This window comes from Gorilla gorilla, chromosome 10, assembly GCF_029281585.2.
Source record: "Gorilla gorilla gorilla isolate KB3781 chromosome 10, NHGRI_mGorGor1-v2.1_pri, whole genome shotgun sequence".
NCBI classification, from domain to species: domain Eukaryota; kingdom Metazoa; phylum Chordata; class Mammalia; order Primates; family Hominidae; genus Gorilla; species Gorilla gorilla.
The window spans coordinates 127,651,473-127,679,015 of NC_073234.2; the positions used below are offsets into that span (position 1 = coordinate 127,651,473).

Genomic DNA, 27,543 nt, shown 5'->3' on the forward strand with positions numbered 1-27,543 from the left:
CACACACACACACACACACAGAGTATATACCTTTGCTCTCTAAATGGCAATACCCCAGTGACAAATCATACAATTTGCTCACCTCATTAAAATGGTAATCATAAAAGAAAGGCATGTTGTTCTCCAGTTTCCCCTGCATGGCATCATCAACTTCACTTTGCCATTTTTGTTCCAGTTCTGCAACACTCTAATCAATACATTAAAATAGATGCAAAATAAAAACAAGTATGATTCAAAATTTTAGTCACAATAGTAATTTTAAAAATTAGATCACATTCTAAATTTCTTTAAATTTCCATAAAAGAAATTGTTTCCAACAGTTATCAGACATTTACCTGCAGCTGTCTCTCCATGGCATTGAGTTTCTTAAAGGTCTCTCCCATAATTTTACATAATAAATCATATTCTTCAGCATGTTCTTCTTGATATTGGAAATTTATTAGAGACTGCAGTGCATCAACCAAGTTCAAATGCTTAATAACACAAGATACCACCATTTCCTCCATCACGTCTGGCTGAATCACTTCTCTGTGATCACAATGGAAATCAGTCAGATATATGCCATGCTCTCAGCTTCTCAATACTGTATTTTATTTTTATTTTTTATTTCTTTAGAGACAAGGTCTCCCTCTGTCACCTAGGCTGCAGTTCAGTGGAGCAATCATGGCTCACTGCAGCCTCAAACTCCTGGGCTCAAGAGATCCTCCTGCCTCAGCCTCCCAGGTAGCTGAGACTACAGGTGCATGCTGCCATGCTCAGCTAATTTAAGAAAAAAAATTTTAGGGTGGCGGTTTCTCACTATGTTGCTCAGGCTGGTCTTGAACTCCTGGGCTCAAGCGATTCTCCTGACTTGGCCTCCCAAAGTATTGGGATTACAGGAATGAGCCACCATGCCCCAGGCCCAAGAGAGTATTTTACAGGTTGGAGAACTTAGGCTTTGATCTAAAGATATTAAATATTCACCACACCTCCTTTATTACAATAGAGTAAGAGGTATGAATAGTATAATGGCATTGTCGGAGTCTTATGTTGGCAAATAATTTAGTAAATTGACTGATAAAACTGACATTGGCTGATAAAGCTGAAAATCAAGAGTAAAGAGACTTCAGCCTGTAATCCTAGCACTTTGGGAGGCCGAGGCTGGCGAATCACTTGAGGTCAGGAGTTTGAGACCAGCCTGGCCAACGTGGAGAAACCCCGTCTCTACTAAAAACACAAAATTAGCTGGGTGTGGTGGCGTGTGCCTGTAATCCCAGTTACTAGGGAGGCTGAGGCAGGAGAATCTCTTGAATCTAGGAGACAGAGGTTGTAGTGAGCCAAGATCACGTCACTGCACTCCAGCCTGTGTGACAGAGCGAGACTCCCTCTCAAAAAAAAAAAAAAGAGACTTCATTTTCTATGATTGCTACATTTTGAGTTAGAGACATATTAGAGCTGGAAGAGGGCTAAGGCTAAGAAAAGATCTTCAGCAGCATCTATCCACTAATTAATTTTATGCGGTATTATGGCCTGCAGTGTTCAGTACATATGGATGTTGGGCTAAAAACGATAGTGTTTTCTGTATTTTTTTCATTTTAAATTTCATATATTCTCTAAAGTTTTCTCTCTGAAATCCTGCCTCAGGAGGCAGAGCAGAGGCCTGCAAAACAGACTTGACTTTAAGCAAGAATACCACAGACATTTGTAACTGCAAGTCTGTACATTCTACATTAGAGAACTCCTCACCATTTCTCTAGGCATCAAAAATAAACACATGTCTCTAGACTCTGGAAAGTAAAGTAGAGGCTGACTGCTAGTAGAAGGTCAAAATACTAGAGATAAACCTAGCACTTGTCACACTTTAGCATGCATCAGTTAAATGGGAAACTTGTTAAGCTGCGCCCCATCCTCAGACCTTCTGATTCAATAGGTGCAAAATGGGGTCCAAGAACCAACAAGTTCCCAAGTGATGCCAATGCTGCTGACTGATGGGCCAAATTTTGAGAGCCCCTAGTCTGGAATACCGCCTGGTGGGCCCTCTAGACTCAGTTAATTTTAACATTCATGGAGTAAACATAAAATTAAAGTTTCATTTACTAGACCACAGAAGAAATATACCCATTTCAATTGTTTAAACTTTTTTTTCCCATTGGGAAAAGTAAAACACTACACAGCAACATACTTTATACTTGGTCTAAATTGAGGTCTAGCACGCCCAGAAATTTCCCTGAGCTTTATCATGATTCCTGGAGGCAGTCTGATCCGAGGCAGATCAAAGTAGTTTCCAACAGGAGGCACGAGGACATCAGAGGGGTAGGTGAATTCTCTGTCTTCTTCTATGGTCAGAGGCAGTGGAGAGGGGCTCGGAGTAAGTGCAGGGGAGATCACGCCATTGGCCTCCACCTGCCACTGGCACCTGAGCAGACAGAAAAGAGGCTCTTCACTTCCTCTCTCAACAAGAGTATTGGAAAGCTGTTGGATGTTTGCAGATACATCAAACATATGAAGGATCACATTCTGTGTTAACCTTCTGTGTCAAACCTTCTCCAGAAGCTAAAGACAAGTGAGCATTGTATGAAAGCCCATCTTTGGGGATCTAGCTCCCCCCCCCCAATATTTAATCATTAAAACTTTTAAATGTACAGAAAAGCTGAAAGAATGACATGGTTAATATCCACAGACACACTTGTCTAGATTGTACAATAAACATTTGCTGTGTTTGTTTATCACACATCCACCCATCCTCTTGGGATCATTCAATTTAATTAGAAATAATTGTGTTGGAGAAAAGCTTATGCAGTTCAAAGATGTAATTTTAAATTTAGTAAAGTAAGGGCCAGAAAGCACTATGGTGTAATTTTCATCTTATTTTTCTTAGACACAATGACACCCATGAGATTGCCAGGCAGTAGGCACAATCACCTGGGAAATGTACCAAAAGGATTTTTCCACATAAAGTCCTTTTTCCTTTGCAGGCAACACTAGCTCAATTTCAACCTTTTTGTTACCTTTGTAAAAGTTTGGACCGCAATAGCTCCTGACAGGCTTCTTCTTCTTTGGTAATTTCTGGTCCATTGTACAGGATTCTTAACATGGAACAAGCTAACACAGACAGACCTAAAGCCAGGTCTACCAGAAAGGGCAAGCCTCCTGAGACATCCTCCGAAGACTCCTACAATGCAGACAGGGGTAAACCACACTGGTCAGTGTACACTGGCAGAGGCTGCTACCTGTGCTGCCCCACACTGCACTGTCCCCAACAACAGGGTTCTACAGAGCAGCATCGAGTATCACTGCTAGGGGACACAGGTACAGCACCCAAATCATGACTAGATGGTGGCACTGGAATGACCAGAGTGAAGTCTCAACACATTTCTGGAGAGAAAATAGTTGATCAGACCCCATATACAATAGTACAAATCAAATAAATAGTACAAATGAAATAAAGAAGCCTGATTCTTTGATAGCTTCCTCTCTGTTGTGCCCACCTAAGTATAAATCACTATTTTGTTTTTTCACTTCCACCCTGTGCTCAAACTGTGATGTTGTCAATGACTGCAGTGAATTCATTCAAGAAATATTTACTGGGTGTCCTCTGTGTGCCAGCCATTGTTCTAGGTGCCTGAGATACATCGGAGAATGAAATGAAGATCCCTGCTCTCACGGAGCTTACATTCTAGCAGTTAATGCCACTCTGGAGAGTCTTAGCTTGGTTAAGCTTAAGAAACCTCAAAGTCTAAAATACGTTTTTGGAATCAGGCAACTGGAGGGGTAAGTAGGATGCTTAAGTACTCTGTTTTTTTTGTTTGTTTGTTTGTTTTTAAATTTTTGAGACGGAGTCTCACTATCACCCAGGCTGGAGTACAGTGGCATGATCTCAGCTCACTGCAATCTCTGCCTCCCGGTTCAAGCGATTCTCCTCCCTCTCGAATAGCTAGGACTACAGGTGCCCACCACCACACCTGGCTAATTTTTGTATTTTTAGTAGAGACGGGGTTTCACCAAGTTGGCCAGGCTGATCTCGAACTCCTGACCTCAGTTGATTCACCCGCCTCAGCCTCCCAAAGTGCTGGGATTACAGGTGTGAGCCACCACGCCCAGCCGGATGCTTAACTACTCTTAAAACCCAGGATCTAAGTGCTTATTTCTATTAAGTTCTATTGAGTCCTCTTTGCCCTGTGGAAAGATGCTGGGGTCAGGTCACCTCCCCAAGCTTTGAAGAGGGAGCTCCAATCAATAGATTTATTTCTGTGCTGCTGAGCTGACTTTAGGTCATGGCTAGTTTTATTCTGTAAAAGTACTACTAACTGCTAGTAGTTGACTAGTGCCAACTAGAAGAGAAAGATGAAAGAGTGACTCATATTCTGCCCTGTTTCCAAGGCAAATATGCTGTATGTAATCAAGGCACATAGCAGATAGTACATTTTGTCCACGGCAGTGGTTAGATTCAAGTACCTGAGCGCGAACTGTGCAAGCAAAGCCCCACATGGCTTTATCAGGAGTGTTGTGTTCACGGCCACTTCTCATTTCAAAGGAGAAGGTGACTGTATCTCCTTCCACCTTAAAATTTAAGGAAGGGGGGGAAATGCACTTTAAAAACAAGATACACAATTTCAAAAGAGCAATGAATTTCAGAGGTTTACTTTCAAAAAGGACTACAGCAATATTTCACTCCTTTTCTCATTTGCTTTTTGATTCAAATTCTATTCCCTCTCATTTAGACAACCAGTCCTTTAAGTGTCTCTCCTGATGAGGTCGCCTTTGGGATGAGGCATCTGTGAAATGGGCCACAGTTGCCCATTAGCAAGATCAAGGTAAAGGTTAATCAAATCTTGAAAATAATTTTTTTTTTTTTTTTTTTTTTTTTTTGGAGACAAGGTCTTACTCTGTCATCCGGGCTGGAGTGCAGTGGCACAATCATGGCTCACTGCAGTCTCAATCTCCTGGGCTCAAGCAATCCTCCCACTTCAGCCTCCTGAATAGCTGGAACTACAAGTGTGCAGAACCATGCCCAGCTAATTTTTAAATTTTTTTTTTGTAGAGACAAGGTCTCACTATGTTGCCCACGCTGGTCTCAAATTCTTGGGCTCAAGCAGTCTGTCCACCTCAGCCTCCCAAAGTGCTGGGATTACAGGCGTGAGCCACCTTGCTCGGCCTTGAGCATAATTTCTCTCTCTTTTTTTTTTTTTGAAATGGAGTTTCGTTCTGTCACCCAGACTGCAGTGCAATGGCGCAATCTTGACTCACTGCAATCTCCACCTCCTGGGTTTAAGCGATTCTCCTGTCTCAGCCTCCTGAGTAGCTGGCATGACAGACACACACCACCACGCCTGGCTAATTTTTGTATTTTTAGTAGAGACGGGTTTTCATCATGTTGGCCAGGCTGGTCTCAAACTCCCGACCTCAGGTGATCTGCCCACCACAGCCTCCCAAAGTGCTGGGACTATAGGCGTGAGCAGCTGCACCTGGCCATAATTTCTAACAAATGGCTTGCCATCTATGGCTGAATTAAAGAGAGTCCATAACATATATGAAATAAAGGCCCCGGGAACAGACTTTGGAGACATTTTTGGGTTTTAACAGACATTTCAGTTTTATATTCATATTCCAGGCAGATACACAGTTAAGTAGTTTGAGGGCCAAATTACAAAGCATGGCACTAATTTCATCAGTTTGAGAATGGATAATTGTTTTTGCTCCAAAGGCCCAAATTCATCTGAACACATTAACTCAATACTTTTACATTGCAATGGCCTTGTGGTTCTAGGGTACTTGTCAACAGGGAGTGTAGAGGAGAACTAAGCTGGAAGATCTAGCAACCCTTTTAATCAACAAGGAAGAAAATGCTGTGACAACTTCTATGCATGGAGTAACTTGTGAAAGGGAGTGAACAGGGGTCTGATGTCCTACAAGTGAAAGGAGGGTCATTCTGAATAGAAGGAGTGAGCTGACAGGCCTGGTAAGGTGGCTCCACCTCAACAAAAGCCCCCAGGGCAAATGTTTTTCTGGGATTACAGTTAGTACTTGGACCTGTGAGGACTGCAAGTTCATTTTCTTTTCTAGGAAGCGATTATGACTGGATACCATACCTTCACCAAGTCTTTCGGCCAACCAGTTCCTAAGACACTACGGCTGCCATATCCCAGTGTGTTGCCTCCATATTCAGCAACCTTCCTACTGTTTGTGTTAGGCCCCGCATATATCACCAACTTCAAAACAGAAAATATACTGTTAGACTGTAAAAGAAAAACAAAAACAACATCTACAAATAAAAAGGCTGCAAAAACATTTGTTTAAAATACAATTATAACCAGGCATTGGTGTCATTATAGTATAACTAATATTTCCTGATTTTTTTAGGCATAACTGATACTAGTTTGGATGCAATCAGTCATTGGTATTTACAGTGAAGCCACAGAGTAATAACAATTCTTAATAAAAAGAAGTATACTTTTTATATTACCACACTTTAATTGGCTTGGGGACCTCACATTAAATGGTTATACTCAGTTATTGTACATCAATATTTTTGAAATAGCTATTTTAATGCTAATTAATAACAAATAACTCATTAATAACAGTTTGGCCCCTTAAGTCCTCCCCAAAATTAATAAAGTGAGCAAATACAGATGGAAATATGGTTATATCTAACACAACAACAAAATAAAAGCACCAAAAAAAAAATGAATGAATAAATAAGAATTTTTAAAAATGCAACAAATTGAAAATAAGCCATATATTCTTAGGATGTTGCTTAATGGTATAAAAAGAAAATGATACAAATTTGGGCCAGAAAGGGGGCTGCTGCTTCTTGGGTCAGTTTTCATGTATCAATATTTCTCTAATTCATTTATAACCAGCTGGCTGACTTTCTAATCGGCAGAAGAAACATTTATAGCTCATTTGGCATTCAAAGACTTCCATAGGAAAAATAAAGCTCTGGCTTCTGTAAATACCAAACCCTGTCTTCTAATGTGCACTCTGACTGCTTCTCACTGCATCTAAGTTCAGATTTAGTAGCTCTGTCTTCAGCCCTGAATGCTTATTATTTTGTGATTTCTTACCCTTTGGGGCCTTTTGCTGACACCAGCCAGGGACCACTGGAAAAGTAAATGTACTTTTATCCATGTAGTAAGCCTCTTTATGCTTCACCATTTAACACTAATGTCTACCGCAGGCATAAGTTAGCGCATATTGGAAATGCAAAATACAGTTTTTAAAGGAGAAACAAAACGACACCAACTAAAATGGCAGCCTCTCCCATTTCTATATTAAAAGTCACTTCACCTGAACCTGGGAAATGGGGGTAGCCAATGCCAGGAGCTATGAATTACGGTGGACTGATGCTAGGAGAGATATGTTTCTGAAAGGCCTACTAAAGATCATCTCATATATTTTCTTGCTTCCAGCTAAGGTGAGTTTTGAAGACAAGGCTTTGGGGACACCTGGGAATCTTCACTATCCTAAAAGATAATGGGGAAGAGGATTCTATAACTTGCCCAGAAATGTGTTTCACCATCTCATAGTATATACAGTTAAGAAGTCCTTTATTTTTAACCTAAAAACCTCCCTGGATAGAATTTTTTTAAAAGTCAGCCTCAGAAGTCAGAATCCCCTGCTAGGATTTAAGCCCATTTGCCCTCACACAGTTTGCAGGGGAGAGAGAAAACAGATCACTAAGAAGCTACATAAAAATAGTATGCACGAAGCTATTAGATAATCCTCCAACTGTTCTTTCATATGTTACTATTTCATTAGCCTTTCCCCCTAAGACCACACGACGGGTTACAATTCAACAATTCTAAGTAGAAGAAAATGCTTCAACCCCTAAGATGCTTCCTTTCGTTCATAACTGTTAAGCCACCAGGTTGGAAACTATTCTTCCTCAAAAAAAGAACAAATGTTTAAATAAATATAAACCAGATCCTAGCACCTCTGAAACCCTTCTAAAAAGCCACCTTTTCCCAAAAGATACATGAGAAGCCCCAAGAATTGGGCAGTGAGACCTTTCTAGATGAATGGACATCACACATCTGGGGTAACTTCAAGCACAGAGGGAGGGCAGGGGGTAAGCAGAATGAAAAGGAACATTTCCTTCCACTCATATTTAAGCACCTGAAAGCTTACAAAGTACACTTTCAACATATCATTAAAACATTGTTCTTAGACTGCAGAGGTGGTGTTTCTTTAACTCCCTCAATCACTACCCTTCAAAGATAAGAACTTTATCTTAGGAAAGTTCTCCTTAGAGATATCTGCAGACAGAAATCAGTCAAGAATGGTGACCAGCAGCAAAGAAAAATAAGAAGCATCTAAGAATCAGCTTACTCGAGGTGGAACCAATAGTAACCCAGTTCTTACTTACTTTGTCATAGTCATATTGCGAAGAGCATCTGCTATCAAATCTAAGGTACAGGCAGCGAGCTCCTGGGATATGGACCGTTTCTTTAAATTTATAGTTGTCTCTGACGGGGTGGACTGTTTCCACAGTCTTTCCAGCAGCCCATGGGGCAGGAATCTTTAAACCAGTGAGAAATCCTGGCTCTTCCTTCTCTTCTAACATTCTAAACAGAAAAAGAGAAAGTGATTTAGCTTAGCAGCCAAGGAAAGGAAAAACAACGTAAACATTAAATTGCTCTTTAATTTTCCACAGCATGCAGTATGATAACACTGAGGCTTTTAAATGCTTGATATCAGTGGCAATCAGAAACATTTAAAAAATTCCTACATTTAAGGGTTTTTTCTTTCCTTGTTGTCAGATATTATACTTGCTTTTTTTTTTCTTTTTTGCCTTTTTCCAGGACAAGAAGCAGAGATATATTTTCATTTTTCCCTCTTTTTTTCAAGGGCGAAGCCCAGTTGATATCCAAGAGAAGACCTGATCAATTCTCATTTAAAGGTACTCAGAAGAAAAAAAAAGATACTGTAAAGGATCTTTAAGATTGGCCACTTTGCAAATCCCACAGGGTTAGCATCTGTAAACATTTCCTTTTGTTGATATCTACACGACAATTGTTGAAAACTCCAGGAGTCTACATAGCTACTTTTCACCATAATTTTTACTAAAGAAAGGTGCCTTCAAAGGTTCTCTTACCTACTGTAATTGAACTCTCAAGGACGACATGGAGCCTGAGGTTGTGGAATACAAACTCCTAAGACTTAAACTTAGTTACCATGGAATTCTCTTATTCTTTCAACTCCGAAGCTTGAGCTGCAAAGCCTTACTGTCCAATATGGTAGCTACTAGTCACATGTGGCCATTTCAATTAAATTGAATTTAAATGAAATAAAATTTAAAATTCAGCTCCTCAGTCACATTAGCTATATTGCAGGTGCTAAATAACTACCTGTGGCTATGGAACCAGACAGCACAGATAGAAGTTTTCATCACTGCGAAAAGCTCAATTCCATAGCCTGCTGCTCTAGAGAAACCCACGAAATCTTTTTTAAAGACAGCTTTAATGCAACATAATTGACATAATAAATTGCACATATTTAAAACGTACAACTTGATAAGTTTGGACATTTGTTATACCATTAAGTTTTCTTCTTCCTCTTTGTAACCACTCCATTTCTCTGCCAGGTGATCACTTATTTGCTGTCTGTCACTAGAGATTAGTTTGCATTTTCTAGAGTTTTATAGTATGTGGCTTCTTTCACTCAGGGTTAAGTATTTTGAGATTATATAAACATTGTTGTATATAACAAAACTTCATTCCTTTTTATTGCTGATTAGAGTCCATTGTATGACTATATCACAATTTGCTTATCCATTCACTTACTGATGGACGTTTATGTTGTTTCCAGTTTTGGGCTCTTCTAACCAAAACTGTTACGAACCTTAATGTCAAAGCTTTGTTAAGAACCTATGCTTTCTTTTCTTGTGTGAATACCTAAAAGTGAAATAGTTGGGTCATACAATAGGTGTATGTTTAACTTTTTAAGAAACAGCTGGCAGGGTGTGGTGGCTCATGCCTGTAATCCCAGCACTTTGGGAGGCCGAGGTGGGCGGATCATGAGGTCAGGAGTTCAAAACCAGCCTGGCCAACACAGTGAGACCTCGTCTCTACTAAAAAATACAAAAATTAGCTGGGTGTGGTGGTGTACGCCTGTAATCCTAGCTACTCATGAGGCTGAGACAGGAGAATTGCTTGAACCCAGGAGGTGGAGGTTGCAGTGAGCTGAGATTGTGCCACTGCACTCCAGCCTGGGTGACAGAGCAAGGCTCCGTCTCAGAAAAAAAAAAAAAGAAACAGCCAAACTGCCTGCCAAAGTCATAATATTTTACATCCCCACTATTAGCATATGAGAATTTCAGATCAATTTTGAACTAATCTCTTGATCCATGGGGAAATTTATTCTAACCAGTTGCTATAAATCTACAAAGCAATGCTACAGTTATCTAAAATTTTCATTCTGAAGTCTTTTTCTTTTCACAGCTAGATAATCCTTGCTAAAAATCATTTTCATAAAAGGAGTACTACGCTTTCACCCAAAGAAAACAAGAAAAGGGTTCCTGCAAGGAAGCAGCATTCATTACCTCTCATCAGGGAACAGCCTGCACTTCTGGTCTGGTGCACCACACGGGGAACAGCCCACCTCAGCAAAAACCGGACACTGGGTTTTAAGCAGCAACGCCGTCTGAAACACAAAACCATCATTATGTCTTCCAGGGCTACTGTCAGTTATCTGAATGGTATGATAGCCAAACTTAGAGGTCTCTCTTAAATCATCTTTTCACAATCCTAGTCTGCTCTCCTTCATTAAGAAATGCTGTGCTACTTAGACCACTTAACATTATTTTACTTAATGCTGTAATGGAATGCATCATTTATATTGGCTACTATTAGCTGGCAAGGACTCAGGAGACAAACTATAATGGTAGGTTTTTAGTAGCATTGTATATTAGCAATTTTATAGCTGATCAGCCATGAACACTTGCTAAAAGGTTGCAGTTAGTAATTTAGTCAAACAAATAAAATGTTTTCCCTTATTATTTATTTTTATGACATGATATTTTTCTTCATTCCATCATTATTTCCCTTTGTTTCTGAAAGGCAGGATTATGTTTATTCTGTCTTCAGTGAAAGCAAACAGCCACCCTGTGAAGCAGGTTGGCCAAAAAGCAGTTCACTTTGGCACACCAAGGATCATACCTGGCTGGTATAGAGTACCAGCTGCACTAGCTGAGGCATCAGGGCATCCGCCATGATCAGAGTCTGTAAATTTGGATGCATCAAGGAGGTCAGTAACACTGGAAGAAGGTGACCAAGCATAGTAGCCTTAGTAACTTGTTCCAAGCCTTTTAACCTACAAAAAGTTCAAGAAAAACACACAGCCTAAGCAATGCCCAAACATGTGAAGAAGCACTAATGTCATCTTTATCTGACAATTTCTCCTAAACTGCACCTCCTTAAACTACTTAAGCACTTTCAGCGATAGCAATTCAGTCCACAAATTTTCCTCCTTCTGCCACTGAGGGAGAGGGGAAGAACAGAAATAAAGCTATTAATAGATTTCATCTTCAGTCTCTGATTTTTGCCAAAAAATTTATAAGCTGCCTTTTTTTTTTTTTTTTTGACAGGCTCTCACTCTTGTTACCCAGGCTGGAGTGCAGTGGTACGATCACAGCTCACTGCAGCCTTGATCTCCTGGGTACAAGTGATCCTCCCACCTCGGTCTCCCAAATTGTTGGGATTACAGGTATGAACTACTTAGGTTCTAGGTTCTAGGTTGCTACATGGTGCATTTCATAGCACCTTTGAAGCACTTTACAAATGGATTCTAAAATGCCAATGGCTACTACCTGTAAAGTTCCCTTGCTTCTGGGGCTGCTGGTCACTATGCTACACAGTGACTCTAAACAGGAGGAAGTGAATGGCTACAACATTGATTCACCTGCCCAGAGCTGTGACATCCATTACTGGTCTAGAGAAATTGAGGCTTGTCTGGGGCATGCAGAAGCAGGCAGATTTCTTCCCCCAATTTTTTTTTATTATGGTAAAATAAACATAGCACAAAATTTACCATCTTAACCATTTTAAGTGTACATTTCAGTGTTATTAAATAATGTTGTGCAACCATCACCACCATCCATCTCCACAACTCTTTTTGTGTTATAAAACCCAAACTCTACGCGCATTAAACAATAACTCCTCATTTTTCCCTTGCCCCCAGCCCCCGGCAACCACCATTCTACTTTCTGTCTCTATGATTTTGACTCATCTAAGTAGGAAAATTTTTAATTTATCTTTAAAATCACATTCTTAATATCCCTGTCCTCTGCTAGAAGAATTAAGGAATGTAGAAAGAAATGGATTATGTAAATTCCTTAAGGCTACTTAGGATATTGGTAGTGGAACCAGAAACCCAGGCTCTCCCATTAGACAGAACTACGTATTACTAAGCCTCAATGCAATGCCTATCTGGGTTATATTGTTCTCAATCCCAACCTCCTATCTACTCTCTGGGAGTGGGTAAGAACCAAGTCCATAGGAACATACAGGGTTACGGAAGCAAAAATTACACTGTAGGATTCTTTTAGATCTACAGCTCCAACATGCAAATCATCAAAAAACACAGTATTCAATGCATCTCTAAAAACAAACCAGAGCAGAATTTTTTTTTTTTTTTTTTTTTTTTTTTGAGACAGAGTCTCGCTCTGTTGCCCAGGCTGGAGTGCAGTGGCACGATCTCGGCTCACTGCAAGCTCCGCCTCCCAGGTTCAGGCCATTCTCCTGCCTTAGCCTCCTGAGTAGCTGGGACTACAGGTGCCTGCCACCATGACTGGCTAATTTTTTTTTTTTTTTTATTTTTAGTAGAGATGGGGTTACAGCAGAAATTTTAATGTGAAAGGCTGAGAAAGGGCTTTATTACTGTGAAAGAGAAGCCTGCCCTCTATATAGGTCAGCCATGTATTTGGAGAAGAAAAATTACAGTAAAATCTTGAGGTACCACATCAGTGTCATCCTTTGTGTAGCAGTTGGTAAGTCACTTCTTCCTCCCAAAAGTCTTTATCATGAGGAAACTAAGTGTGCATGGTGCTGACCTTGATAATTAAAGGAAAGGCCATTTTGGGAGTGATGGCAGTAGAAGTCTCAAGTGGCAGAGATTAGGCTGTGCCCTCCACAACCTCGCTACCCTTAGATCATGGCTGTTGGCCCAATCTCACCTGAAAGCACATGAAAGAGTGTGACTGCATTTGGCTTTCAAACACTTGCCCTTTTAGCCTATTCTCACAAAAATCTCTATATATAAAACTGATCCTTCTATATTCTAAAAAGATTTAATTTCAATAAACAAACTTTTCTTCCCACAGGGCAGCTGGTCACAGCCCACAATCCATTCCTCACCTCTGCTCACGGTCTGCTATGTCACTATTTATGAGGGCAGTTGTGACCTGCTGTAGCATTTCCAACACTTCATCACATCCAGTCAGGATTTGGGTGGCAAGAGCCAAAATACTGACTTTTAGCTCCTAGGCAGAAAATATCATCATATTATTTTTAAGCTTTGTGATGAACATACGTTCACAATGACAACATGAAATGATGTATTTAATGATGTATTTCCAAATGAAATAATGAGGTGGACAGAATAAGCCCAAAGCAGTAAATTCTGCTAGAAATAATGAGGTGGCCAGAATAAGCCCAAAGCAGTAAACGGCAAGTAGCAATTTGGGAGGCCAAGGTCTGGAGAGCTGACAGAAATACGCAGTATTTCAGAGGGATCACACTGAGTCCCTAGGAGAAAAGGCTCCCATCCCAGCCAGCACAAGAAATATCTCCCATCCCATCCAGCACAAGAGAGCTCCTGGTGGCCAGCCCAGAAACTGTCCAGGTGGAAGACTGCCTTGGGTGGTATGAGGATAGCTAAAGAGAAAAACAGAACAGTAAAAGGCGCATGTAGAGGCGGTGAATAAAATGAGACAAAAACACAACATTCTAAAACAGTACAAGTGACCTTTTACTCAATGTCCTAAACAAATCACAGTTAAAAACAGGCAGTTAAAAAAATTCAATTAAAGTAGAAAGCAGTTACAGGCTATTAAACATTAAAATAACTATTAGAGAGTTCGTGGGAGTACAAATACTAAATAATGTGTTAAGAAAGACTAGCCAACATCATAGAAATGTTTAGTTTACAATTATTTTCAGTTAAAAAAAATACAAACTCTTTGGGGGACATGTTTCCCCAGAAACCTAGACAACTGAGCCTATTCAGCCTTTCCTAAGAGTCTTTACATTTCTATGTTTAATTAAGAATTTACTAAGGCTAGGCCGGGCACGGTGGCTCATGCCTGTAATCCCAGCACTTTGGGAGGCCAAGGCAGGTGGATCGCTTGAGGTCAGGAGTTCAAGACCAGTCTGGACAACACGGTGAAACCCCGTCTCTACTAAAATTTCAAAAATTAGCTGGGCATGGTGGCGCACATCTGTAATCCCAGCTACTCGGGAGGCTGAGGCAGGAGAATCGCTTGAACCCAGAAGATGGAGGTTGCAGTGAGCCGAGATTGCACCACGGCTCTCCAGCCTGGGCGACAAAGAGAGACTCCATCTCAAAAAAAAAAAAAAAAAAAAAGAATCTACTAAGGCTAAAATTTAGCCTTCAAATAGAAAAAACTTTCTCATTGTTGGAATTTTCTGGGGTCTTTATTATTATTATTATTTTATTTTTTGAAACACAGTCTCACTCTGTCACCCAGGCTGGAGTGCAGTGGCATGATCAGGGCTCCCTGCAACCTCCACCTCCTGGGTTCAAGCAATTCTCACGCCTCAGCTTCCCCAGCAGCTGGAATTACAGGGGAGTGCCATCACGCCCAGCTAATTTTTGTATTTTTCAGTAGAGATGGGGTTTCACCATGTTGGCCAGGCTGGTCTCGAACTCTTGGCCTCAAGTGATCCACCTGCCTCAGCCTCCCAAAGTGCTGGGATTACAGGTGTCAGCCACCACACCCAGCTGTTTTTAGTATTATTGAGATTTTTTTTAATCTTTAAGAGAGTAGGAACTCTGAACTAATGATGAGCCAAATCATGTTTTAAGTCACACCAATGACATGCATGATCATCTACTGACTCCATACCACATGGCAGCAAAGTGCCAGGTATTTACAGGGCTTGTTGTTAATACAGCAACTTTACAAAGAAGATGTTATTGTCCCTTTTTACTGATGAGAAAACTAAGGCAAGAGAAGTTAAATAAATATTATCAACAACTTAAATTAAAAGTGCATGTATGTCTGCCTATTTAAAAATGGATTATACAATGAGGTAAACTCATAAGTACAAACTATCAGATGTATTATTTAAATAGTATATATGCATAAAGGAGTAAGAAAGGGGCAAACTGCATTGGCTTTTATCTTTAACTGTGGCTTCCTTGGTTGATTTTTCAGTGTGTTTAACATTTTAAGAAAGAATAAAGTTCTTGTTGATTTCTCTGATTCTCCCACAAAGATGAAATTCTGAAGAACAATGCAAACAACAGCCTTGAGCATCTGTCAAAATTATAACAACCATGGCTATAAAAAAATCTTTGGACTGCTATAAATTGTCATGTGGGAACAAGTTAGTGAGTTTACACAGAAGCTAATTTAAAAATAATCACAGAAAATGAAATTGACTATAGGTTTAGAAATTAGATTACTCCATACAAAGATTGAAAAAATTATCACCTTTTAAAAGTTATTTTAATCAAGAGAATATAATAAACCATCTAAAATTTTGAAATTATTTAATGCTCCCAAGATTTATATATATATATATATATATATATATACATACATACACATATATATGTCTATGTAGCTATAACTTTCAGGTACACATGAGATCACTTGTAAGTGCCATATTTTATAGTTCTTAAAAGAAGATGGAAGTAAACAAAGGCACAAAAAGGTTGACAGGAGCACACGGATGACACACTATGAGTGTCACAAGTAGGTGACTACTGTGCAATGACATAAAAAATCTATGGAATGAGTGGCCTAATGTTACCTCTCACAAGAATATAAGCCACAAGGTGAATTCTGACATCATAAAACACAGAAATTTAGCCAATTAAGCTGCTTTTCACACTGGGTAGAACGCATCGTTAAAATAAAGCTTGGTGTTTACCTGTACCTTCAATGTCTCTCCCTGCAAGGAGCTGTCACTGTCATCATTCTCATCAGGTTTAATCAAAATAGTGTTACTGAGAAGGTGATTCTGAACTGCCATCAGATAGCGCAGGCAGGAAGATGCAGCCTTTAATACAAATAAGGGCATTTAAATGATCTAAATCCTACTGAAAGAGCGATCATGTAATCCTCATGTTTTTAAAAGATTTTGACAAAGAAAACAAAAAGAGAAATAAAAAAAACAGACCAAGTTAGTTTTTCAGGTGACTTATTTCCACATGGCTTTCCATACATACTTTGACACACTTACTATAACTTTCTGCCTTTTGGTACACAATCCTCACTAATTAGAATACTTACTTGAATTTTTGCCTCTTAATAATTATTCTTCCCCCTCCCTCTCACTCACATCTCCATTATAGAAGAATACTCAAACCCTTAAAAGAATCTTTTGATTCCTATTGGTCTCTATAAAACACTCATGGTTTAGAAAACAATGTAAAATTAAAAATTAATAGGGAAAAAACACTCTCACTAGATAAAACAAAAACCCCCAAATCTGATCAATTTATTGCATCAAGCAATTTAAGCAGGGGGAATAGTCTTTGGAAAGTTTTTCAAGTGGATTTGTCTAGTTCTACATTTCTAGGGTAAGTAGTAATCCACTGACTTTCATAAATTATTATTATTATTATTATTTGAGACGGAGTCTTGCTCTGTCACCCAGGCTGGAGTGCGGTGGCACGATATCAGCTCACTGCAAACTTCACCTCCTGGGTTCACGTGATTCTCCTGCCTCAGCCTCCTGAGTAGCTGGGATTACCGATGTGTACCACCACACCCTGCTAATTTTTGTATTTTTAGTAGAGATGGGGTTTCACCATGTTGGTCAGACTGCTCTTGAACTCCTGACCTCAGGTGATCCACCCACCTTGGCCTCCCAAAGTGCTGGGATTACAGGCGTGAGCCACTGCGCCCGGCCTTTCATAAATTATTGTAAGTCTGTATGTATACACACACCTGTCAATACAATAAAATGAAAACAGGGATGCTTGATATAATTTTGCTTTCATTAAACACATTTTTACTTACAGGCACAGTTGAAAGGAGCTTTTGAAAATCATCTTTAGAGACAGTTTGGCACTTGGTGATTAAGATACAGGATTCTCGTACAACAATCTTCAGAATGTAGTGTAAAAGTTCATCATTTAGTCTTTAAAATGCAGGAAAAATGTAACAATAAAATATTGATGGTTTATTCATAAAAGGATAAATTTTATATAATTAGTATAAGATGACAAATAAAAGATACATAATTGATTCTTAAGCAAATCACCTTAGTAATAATGCTAACAACTAGGTATATTATTTAAATCAAACTTATAGAAATCAAATGGCACCCAACTACAAAGTCAAAGTATTTTATAAATAACATAGAAAAACAACACCTTCGTCCCCTTCACCAGCTCTAACACACATACTCAGCCTTTCTCATAAACCAGCAATTTGGATGGTACTCTGAACCAAGATCTCCTAAGTAAGTTCCATCTGTTATTTTTGCTAAAGACCCTTTCCCCAGGCCCAACTTACTTTACTGATAAAACTGAAATGTGCAATTATCAGTTCTGAGGGGAACTGTGGAATCTATTATCTTTCAACTGGTCCATGCTTTAGGTTTAACATGCTAACGATCGTATTAGTTGTAACAGGAGACTAAAGTTGATCAAACACATTTAAATGTAAACTAACGACTGAGAACACAAAGGCTAGAAGTGAATCATATAACTGGTGTCACCTGTAATGATCATCCTCATCACTGCCAAATCGGTTGTTTTGGAGCTGTTCAGCCAGGTTGGTTAGGATCACATCCCGTAGCTGGGAGAGTCCACTGTTTCTCTCTCCTAACACAGAAGAAAGCTCCATCAACTACCCTGGTAATGACTCCTAGAATACTGATGCTATTTTTAAAAAGTTTTTAAACAAATAGATTGTCGGCAAGCTAGGGGCACCAGACATACGGACTTATACAAATAAGAGTGGCAAAAATGACGTCACAACGAATCCGACTTTTTAACCAGCATCCTGATTAAAGTGTAATTACCCTCTTGATAGATCATGAAGTGTGATTTTTTATTCCTTAATGTTGCTTTTAAATGCCAACTGTCTTTAACATAGTACCTTTTGTTGTGTTGTTTAGTCTAACTTAAAATGTTAGGCTCTAATGTGTGAAGATAACTCGCTTAGAAATCACCAATAAGTGATTATTTTATTTATTAAACATCTATAGTCAGATACATTATGCTAAGCAGTGGAGACAGAAAGTTTATAAAGCTTGCAGATATATAAAACATGGTTTTTGCTTTCAATCTGGTTGAAGTGTAAGCATATATGCAGATACATTCTTTCTTTTTTTTTTGAGACAGGGTCTCGTTCTGTTGCCCAGGCTAGAGTGCAGTTGTGTCATAACAGCTCACTGCATCCTCAACCTCTTGGGCTGATGCAATCCTCCTGCCTCAGACTCCTGAGTAGCTTGGATGACAAGGTATGGGCCACCATGCCCAGCTAATTGTTTTTATTTTTTGTAGAGTCAGGGTCTTGCTATGCTGGTCAGGCTGGTCTCGAGCTCCTGGGTCAAGTCATCCTCCTGCCTTGGCCTACCAAAGTGCTGGGATTACAGGTGTGAGCCACCGTGCCTGGCCTGCAGATACATTTCTTAAATATGCTGACTAACATACATGAAGAAGTGTAAATATTATCTGAATATGCAGTTGTTTCCTTGGGGACAAAAAAAGGACGGCTGTTCAAAGATAATTAAAGGATAATTCTTACCTTCTGTTAAGACCAGTTTAAGTAAGTTATTGATTTCAGTTTCACCTGGGTACAAGATATTTAAACCAGAGCTGAAATGACAAAAAAGTCAAAAACATTTAAGCAAATGTTCTAGAAAATCAACTCTAAATATTTAAATTCATATTTTTATTAAAGATGTCAATTGGATGTGAGGGCGATCTGGCTGCGACATCTGTCACCCCATTGATCGCTAGGGTTGATTCGGCTGATCTGGCTGGCTAGGCGGGTGTCCCCTTCCTCCCTCACCGCTCCATGTGCGTCCCTCCCGAAGCTGTGTGCTCGGTCGAAGAGGACGACCATCCCCGATAGAGGAGGACCGGTCTTCGGTCAAGGGTGTACGAGTAGCTGTGCTCCCCTGCTAGAACCTCCAAACAAGATGTCAACTGATTACATAAAACTGTGAAATAACTTTTATCACTAAAAAGGCATTAAAAAAAATTGAGACAGGGTCTCAATATGTTGCCCAGGTTAGTCTTAAACTCCTGAGCTCAAGCGATTCACCTGCCTTGGTCTCCCAAAGTGCTGGGATTGCAGGTGTGAGCTACTGCACCTGGCCTAAAAAGGCATTTGAACCTAAATTCACTGTCACGATCCAGTCCAATCACTTCCCTGATAAGTGGCATCCCTCTCCTCCTCTTCCTGTGAATTACCAAAATGATAAGTACTTGGGGCTAGATGCAGAACTGGTTAGAGAGAATTGGTAAGCTATGAAAAGTCAATGTAGTCAAGCCTACATATAACGATTGTGCCTCCCCAAAAAAACACTTGAGAAAGTAAATTTCTAATTCTCAGCTTTTCCGAAGAGAAGGGAAGAACAATATTGCAAATGGCATCAGAATCTTTTTTCTTTTCATTAATTTATTTGTGTGTGTGCTTATATGTGTGCGTGTGTGTGTTTTAGACAGGATCTCACTGTCACCCAGGCTGGAGTGCATGGAGTGCAGTGGTGTGATCTCAGCTCATTGCAGCCTTGACCTCCCAGGCTCAAGTGATCCTCCCACCTCAGTCTCCCAAACAGCTGGGACTACAGGTGCTTGCCAGGGCATCGGGCTAATTTTGTTTTTACTTTTTTTGTAGAGACAAGGTCTTACTATGTTGCCCAGACTGGTCTCAAACTTGGCCTCGGCGATCCACCTGCCATGGCCCCTCAAAGTGCTGGGGATTACAGGCATGAGCTACCACACTCAGCCTCTTTTCTTTTTTAATTGAGGTTTAACATTTAATCAAGTGCACATATTTACAGTGTACAATCTGATAAGTCTGACATATGTATACACCAATGAAACCATCACCACAATCAAGATAGTGAATATACCCATCCCCTCCAAAAGTTTCCTCAGAGCATCAGATTTCAATCATTGCCTTAATGCCCCACAGAAAGAGATTCGAAGCATAATGTGCTGTGGAAGGAAAACAACTTCCTGTCATCTATGCTCACCCCTGTCATACAGATCTTTCAGACCAACCATTCAGCTCTCTCGGACACTAAATTATACTTAATCACTTTAAGGCTGTATTCCTGTATAAAAGTTTGCTGAGGCCAGGCGTGGTGGCTCACACCTGTAATCCCAGTACTTTGGGAGGCCAAGGTGGGTGGATCACCTGAGGTCAGGAGTTCGAGACCAGCCTGGCCAACATGGTGAAACCCCATCTCTACTAAAAATACAAAAATTAGCCAGGCATGGTGGCACATGCCTGTAATCCCAGCTACTCGAGACGCTGAGGCAGGAGAATCACTTGAAGCCAGGAGGCGGAGATTGTGGTGAGCTGAGATCGCACCACTGCACTCGAGCCTGGGCAACAAGAGTGAAACTCCGTCTCAAACAAGCAAAAAGAACTTTTTTTGTTCACTGAACTAAAAAAACAAACCAAAAAAAAAAGACTTACAATAAATAGAAAATGGCCTATAAATTCTGCTCTCTTGTCTGAAAAGGTTTTAAACAGGTTGATAAAGGCTTGCATTGTTGAGCACTTACTTTGCATCAGGCCTTATCTTAGGAAAACCTCACAAACCCATAAAACAGGTGCTATTTTTATGCCCATCTTACAGCTAAGGAAATGCGAACCTTAAACCAAGGTCACACTAGTGAGTGGCAAAGTCTAGAACCCAGGTCTGCCTGTTGCCAAAGCCTGCTTCTTAACCACCCTGCCACACTCTGCAAAATGAGATCAGCTTGCAAACAATCAAAATATCCACTTAAAGGGTTGGTTTTGTTTGTTTGTTTGTTTGTTTTAGATCCAAACAGTGAGATAAGGAAATACAGGTACACAGTTGGCTTTGGTCCTCTGAAGGTGGGGCCACAAACCCCTCTCCAGTGAAATTATCCCCAATCCACGAGGTCCCAACTGTGGGATGGGGTAAGAGGCATTTATACTACCAGCTTTCAGGGAAGATTACAATGCCTTGCAGAAGAATCATTTTGCAGAGAGCACTACAAAAATCATTAGCTGTTTACCTGATGGCAAGGCAGACTTCCTTCTGAATTTCAGGGCCAATTTGATCTTTTGGAGCCATCAACAACTGCCAAAGAAGCAATCCCGACCGTCGAATGATGTCTCGATTCCTTTCAGTTTGTGGGCTGAAGAAAAATTTAAATACCACCTACAGAAACAGAAGGAGTCTATCTAAAAATGCTAATTCTACTGGGGATAAAATTATCTCTACAAAGAAAGTACATGGTAGATATCCTATGAACAAATAACCAGGTGGATTTTGTTTAACCACAATCTCTTCTATTGTGTAACAGTATAATTATAGTAAATATTTTGCATATATTAATTGTAATAAGCGATGTATAGCAATACTCCATTAAGCACAGTGCAATGAATATGATAATTCTAACTACAGGATTAGAAGGTGGTAAGATGCAGAACAGGAAAATCATTAAATTTTTCTTCTGGTAAAAATGAACTGGCTGAAGCCAAGGTTTGCGTTTCCTTTTCTCTATCATCTTATTTATTTCAAAACAGTGTATTTACCTGAAAGACAACGAGAATGCAGCGTATAATACAGGTATCTCCATTAACCATGGCCTTCTCCATAATGTCACAAATACTGCTAAGATGATGTGCTTCAATTGGATGCTGCTTGCCCAAGACACTTGTGATTGGAAGATTGGGGTTGGTGGCAAGAAGATTGAGTTGGTGTATGCACATCGCACCAACGTGGTGCAATAATTGGTTTATAACCTCATTCGTGGTTATAGCCTCTTCTAGAAGATGAAAAGGAAACTGAGTGAGGAAAGACATCTCTATGGGTGGTCCCCAAAGAATAGACCTCTGACTTACAAAAGGTGCGTGCGCACTAGAAAAGGATATTTTGGCTATAATCTCTTTCACTGCTGCCAGAGAACGCTTCTCCCTGCCACAGGTGCTGGGGTGAAAACACTTGGGGAGTTCATTTGTTTGGAACATAAGTAGCTACCACTTCCTAAGCCCTTTTTATATGCTGAAGAATGGGCTGAATGCTTTACATGGTTCTCAACTTAGACTATTTTAGCCCTGTTTTGTAGAGCAATAAACCAAGAGTCAGAGAAGTTAAGGTACTTCCCCTAGGTCACACAGCTAAGAAGTGGTAGAACTGGGATTTGGATTCAGGCCACCTCATTCCACAGCCCCTACTGGTAACCATTCTAGTAAAACCTCTCCATATCCTATGTCTGCTCCATATTAGAACTCCTGTCTATAAATAGCTCCTCATGTTTTGACATGTTAAGCTGAAAATGCCTGTTAGATAACCAAGTGGAAGTGAATCCACAGTCTGGAGTTCAGGCAAGAGGCTTGGTAGTCAGTAATATAAAGTGGACTTTCTTTTCTACTTTTTGCTTTTTCAAAAAAAAAGCTTTATCAAGATATAATTTACATTCCATAAAACTCGCCCACTCTAAATGCACAACTCACCAAGTTTTAGTAAATTTACACAAATACCAAAATCAAGAATGAAAGCTGAGAAAAAACACTGACCCTACATATACTAATTACTGTGGTGATTAACATTTGTCTACATGAACTGGCTTTGGTCCTCTGAAGGACCAAGTCTACAAGTTCTCTGATATGCTTCTTCCAGGAGGTGGAGCTTAATTCCCCTTCCCTTCAGTGTGGTCAAGACTAACAGAGTGTGGAAAGGGAGAAGTGGAATCTTAATAGTGGAGAAATCTGGCAGACATCATTTAAACAAAGTGATCAGTTTTTAATATCACTAGTAATAAGTCATGTCAATATCATGTACCTTGGAATAGAAGTAATGTGAAGGGGATGCCGCTTCTGTGGTATTCTTCCCCCAATCCGTAACTTCAGTCTAACCATGAGAAAGCATCAGATGAACCCACAGGGAAGGACATTCTATTCTGCAAATGTGTGGCCAGTACTCCCCAAGTGTCCTGTTCTGCTCTTCAGACAGAACAACTCTACTAATCTATGGCCCAGGTTTGCTGCTTTCTTCTCCCAGCAGCTCAGATCTGCTGTTGAGCCACTCTACTGAATTTTTCTTTTCAAATCTGGAATTTCCATTTTTTGTTGTTGTTGTTGTTTTGTTTTGTTTTTTAAAATAATCTCTTTACTGAAATTCTCAATTTGCTTAATCATAGTCATCATACTTGCCTTTAATTTTTTTAAACTTGGATTCCTTCAGTTCTTTAAATGTATTTATAATGGCTGCTTTAAGTTTTCATCTGACTTTAAAGTCATCAGTCCAACATCTGCATTTCTCCTGCATTGCGTGGTTACTGATTTCTCTGCTCAGTTTATTTTTTCAAATACTTGTTTCTTGCTTGCATTTATTTTTTTTAATTTTATCTTATTTTATTTTTTTGAGACAGAGTTTCAAAAAAGTTAAGTTGTTGCCCAGGCTGGGGTGCAATGGCATGATCTCAGCTCACTGCAACCTCAGCCTCCCAGTTCAAGTGATTCTCCTGCCCTAGCCTCCCAAGTAGCTGAGACTACAGGCGCCTGCCACCACACCCAGCTAACTTTTTTGTATTTTTAGTAGAGATGGGGTTTCCCCATGTTGGCCAGGCTGGTCTCAAACTCCTGACCTCAGGTGATCTGCCTGCCTCAGCCTCCCAAAGTGCTGGGATTACAGGTGTGGGCCACAGCGCCTAGCCTCATTTATTTTTAATTATTCTTGTTTTTCTTTTTCAGCCTGGCTTCCTAGTGGTCACCCCTATCTGTATTCCTTAGTGGTTGTCAACCAATGATTGTGGTCAAACAGCTTGAGCCAGTAATACTTTCACCCTGGATGGATCTGTGTATTTCGGGAGAAGTGCAGCAAAGTTCACGCGGTTTTAAACTCTGCTCTGGTTTTTACTTCCTGTTGGGCCCTCTCACATCTTTGCATGTGTATGCAGACTCATGTTTAGCCAGAATTGTGTGAGTAGCTTAGGCTGTCTTAGGCCTCTTCTGTGTAGATGTGTGGTCCCCCACAGCTTTCTCACTATCCAGATCTCACTAGTAAACTTCTAGCTAGTCAGCTGGGCCACTGCTTGCCCTAACTGGGATCAAGATCTAAGACCTGCTGAGCCACTGGTCTCTGTTTGTTTGCCACCAAGGTGACTACTGTTACTGACAATGCTACTGGACATGAGGTTTTTCCACGCTCTGCTCCCTATCAAGTCAGCCCCCTCTGGCAGCAAAGCTGCTGCTTTTCACAATCTTCTCCACCCTGAGAGAATTACTGTGCTGACCAAGCTTGAGGTGGTCAGCATAGTAATTCTCTCAATGCAGACTGAGGTGGAGGATAGGAGCAGTTCTAGCTAAGAACACCATGGACTTCCACTGTTCTTACCCAAAGTTCAAGGTTTTTTAAAATGAATAACAACTCTCAATTTAGTGTATGCCTTGACAATTTCCAGGGCCTGGAAATAGTTGTTTTTGATAATTGCCTGTTTTAGTGTTGCTTTATGGGTAGGGGACTTGCTGAGTGATTAATTCCTCCATATTAGCATAGTTGACTTTAAAGCCAAAAAATTTTAATATTAACTTAATATTAAGAATGTTCATATTAATATTGAAAAATACAAAGGTCCTTCACTGGTAATTCTATCTAAGTTTGTGTATAATTAAGTCATTACCAATGCAAAACATTACAACAGCAAATAATCCCATGCCAAATACAAATAATCAATTTTTGCAACAAAGTTCCAACAATTTCAGGAAGGACATAACAATTTTCCTTTAAAAAAGTCTATGGACCACCTCAAAAGCTCTATTTATTTACATACTTATTTACTTAATCATAACTCATCTTTCATGGTTACAGATAACAAAGGACTTTAGGTTTCAAAAGTTCAAAGAGGGAAAACTGGTGACACATTCTGGGGTTGGGCTATGTTTTCACCTACTAATGCTGTGGTATTCTCTCATATTTCAGAGGAAAATCTTTTCCTGCAAGACCCTGAGTGCACCTCACCTTTGGGCTCAGTGATAATGTGACTGACTCCAAGTCTCTGGCAGACATAATGGAAGGCTTGATTCCCAGGGTTACACCACTGATCGATATAGTCATTTGAGCATGTCCATAGCATGTTGTTCACTGTGTCATAACACGCTCCTGCAAAAAGAGCATATTGTATTCAGTCACCATGCCACCAGCTACCTGTATACATATTTCTCACAAGCACTGCTACAAAGTGGAAGGGCAAGGATGCTCTCTAATGTTGACAACCCACATCCCTAGTCCCACAGATTTATTTGGCAAGGCACTAGGTTGGGACTCGGCAAAAGCCAGCATTTAATTTTTAATTTTGCTTAACTCCTGTGTGAGGAGTAAATCTCACAAAATAGATAGCTCTTAGTAACTTATTTATCTGTGACCTACTTCCAAAGAGGATTTAAGTGGCTTACATTAAAAACACAGGTATAATAGGACCAATTAACATTAATACACAATAAAAAGCCCTAATAACTGAGCCCAAAACTTAGAAATAAGCTTCCTACCACCCAGGGCAAAGAGAAAATCCAGTATATTACTTAATGTTCATTTTCTAACAATAACAGGTATACCAACTCCTCACAGGAAATAAACTTTTTGTGGCATAAACCTGAGAATTTCTTATAGGCATCATCACACAACCTAATCAACAGTATCTTCAATTGCAGTTTATTCAGAGGAATTTTACATATGGCAATGTCTTATACTCATTCCCAAAATTAAAATTTAATATAAAAAAATTCTTTCTGGCTGGACACAATGGCTCATGCCTGTAATCCCAGCACTTTGGGAGGCCAAGGCAGGAAGATTGCTTGAGCCTAGGAGTTTGAGACCAGCCTGGGTGACATAGTGAGACCTTGGCTCTACAAAAAATAAACAAAATTAGCTGGGCATGGTGGTGTGCTCCTGTAGTCCCAGTTACTCAGGAGGCTGAGATGGGAGGACTGCTTGAGCCCAGGAGGTAGAGGCTGCAGTGAGCCAAGATCGTAACACTTCACTCCAGCCTAGGTGACAGAAGAGACCCTGTCTCAAACAAAACAAAACAAAACAAAAAACGTCTTTCTTTTCAAGAAAACTAGAATGCCACAGGGAACTGGCAAGACAGTTCAAGAGAAATTTGCTAAAACTTGAAATTTTCCAAAGAAATGTGCAAGTTTATTTCTTACCCAATCCTGGTACGAGAGCACCACGCCCCAGTGAGCTTCCAGCAGCATCTATGAGATCTGCACGACTTGTAAACTGACCATCCGAAATATTATACACCAAGCTGGAGGCTAGGACTTTGGAAACAAACATTAAGCTGTTTAATGAGCCTGAAGATTATTTTTAAAGTTTAAATTTTTGGCTTTTAACAAGACTTTTATAAAAATCACACCCTTTTCTTGTTGTTGTGTATTGGTGGTAATTGGTGGTAAAGAGATGGAGAATACACGCATAAGACCACAGAAAGAAAACTGTCACCACCAGAAATTTTCCTAAATTTAATACTGAACCATAGTTTCCAAAGTGTTTTTAAAATGGCAACTTTTGCATGACGGTTCTTTCCGATATACATTATCAAAAGGGTAATTGCAAGAGGGGTTATGATCACTAATATCACAAGATGCAAATGTTTACAAGAAACACTTTGCAGTTAGTCAGTGTTCAATAAAGCTTGGTGTATACTCAAACACAGCTCAGCTGCAATCTTTCCTAATACTGGCTCTAAAACTTGGGCACACCCTGGCTTTTTCCCTTAACACAGGATAGTGCAGTATTAAAGAGCATGGACTTTGGGCTTCAGAGTTTGAATTCCAGCTCTAAAACTTTGGGTGGCCCTGGGAAAGTCATTGAACATTTCAGTTTCCTCATTTCTAGAGTGGAAATAATAAAAGTCCTACCTTATATAGTTATTTTAAAGAATAAATGAGTTAAAATATGTCAAGGATCCACACCAGCATATATATATATATATGTATTAATTGCTATCATTGATTTTATTTTCTTCCCCATTTTCAAACAAAACTTTAGCACTGTGTCTCCTGAGTTTTCTTCTTTTTCATATTTTAATCACCCTAGTAGCCCAGATCTGCATCGTGCCTAACTTAAGTTATAACATAAATGATACTCTTTTTTCTATTTTCTACTGTTTCATTAAACAAAATGGAACAGTGGAAAATAGACCTCCAAA

At 39.8% G+C, this 27,543-nt stretch overlaps 1 protein-coding gene across 6 annotated transcripts in view; it reads right to left on the reverse strand.

Annotated features, from left to right (window-relative positions):
• Positions 1-27,543, reverse strand: part of HECTD4 (HECT domain E3 ubiquitin protein ligase 4) — a 218,577-nt gene that overhangs the window by 85,992 nt on the left and 105,042 nt on the right. For 3 of the 6 annotated variants that reach the window (XM_055359144.2, XM_031001132.3, XM_055359145.2), the window contains exons 10-27: positions 26,540-26,653; positions 25,353-25,493; positions 21,926-22,158; positions 21,403-21,548; positions 18,926-18,996; positions 17,892-17,997; positions 17,189-17,309; positions 16,095-16,223; positions 13,332-13,456; positions 11,136-11,289; positions 10,520-10,620; positions 8,345-8,543; positions 6,069-6,215; positions 4,435-4,539; positions 2,988-3,151; positions 2,162-2,395; positions 336-528; positions 83-187 (exon numbers count right to left, since the gene is read on the reverse strand). In XM_055359144.2, the coding sequence (XP_055215119.1) occupies positions 83-187; positions 336-528; positions 2,162-2,395; positions 2,988-3,151; positions 4,435-4,539; positions 6,069-6,215; positions 8,345-8,543; positions 10,520-10,620; positions 11,136-11,289; positions 13,332-13,456; positions 16,095-16,223; positions 17,189-17,309; positions 17,892-17,997; positions 18,926-18,996; positions 21,403-21,548; positions 21,926-22,158; positions 25,353-25,493; positions 26,540-26,653 (2,588 nt within the window). The remainder of the gene's footprint in view (positions 1-82; positions 188-335; positions 529-2,161; positions 2,396-2,987; positions 3,152-4,434; positions 4,540-6,068; positions 6,216-8,344; positions 8,544-10,519; positions 10,621-11,135; positions 11,290-13,331; positions 13,457-16,094; positions 16,224-17,188; positions 17,310-17,891; positions 17,998-18,925; positions 18,997-21,402; positions 21,549-21,925; positions 22,159-25,352; positions 25,494-26,539; positions 26,654-27,543) is intronic. The other 3 variants (XM_031001130.3, XM_031001134.3, XM_031001133.3) reach the window with 3 other exon arrangements.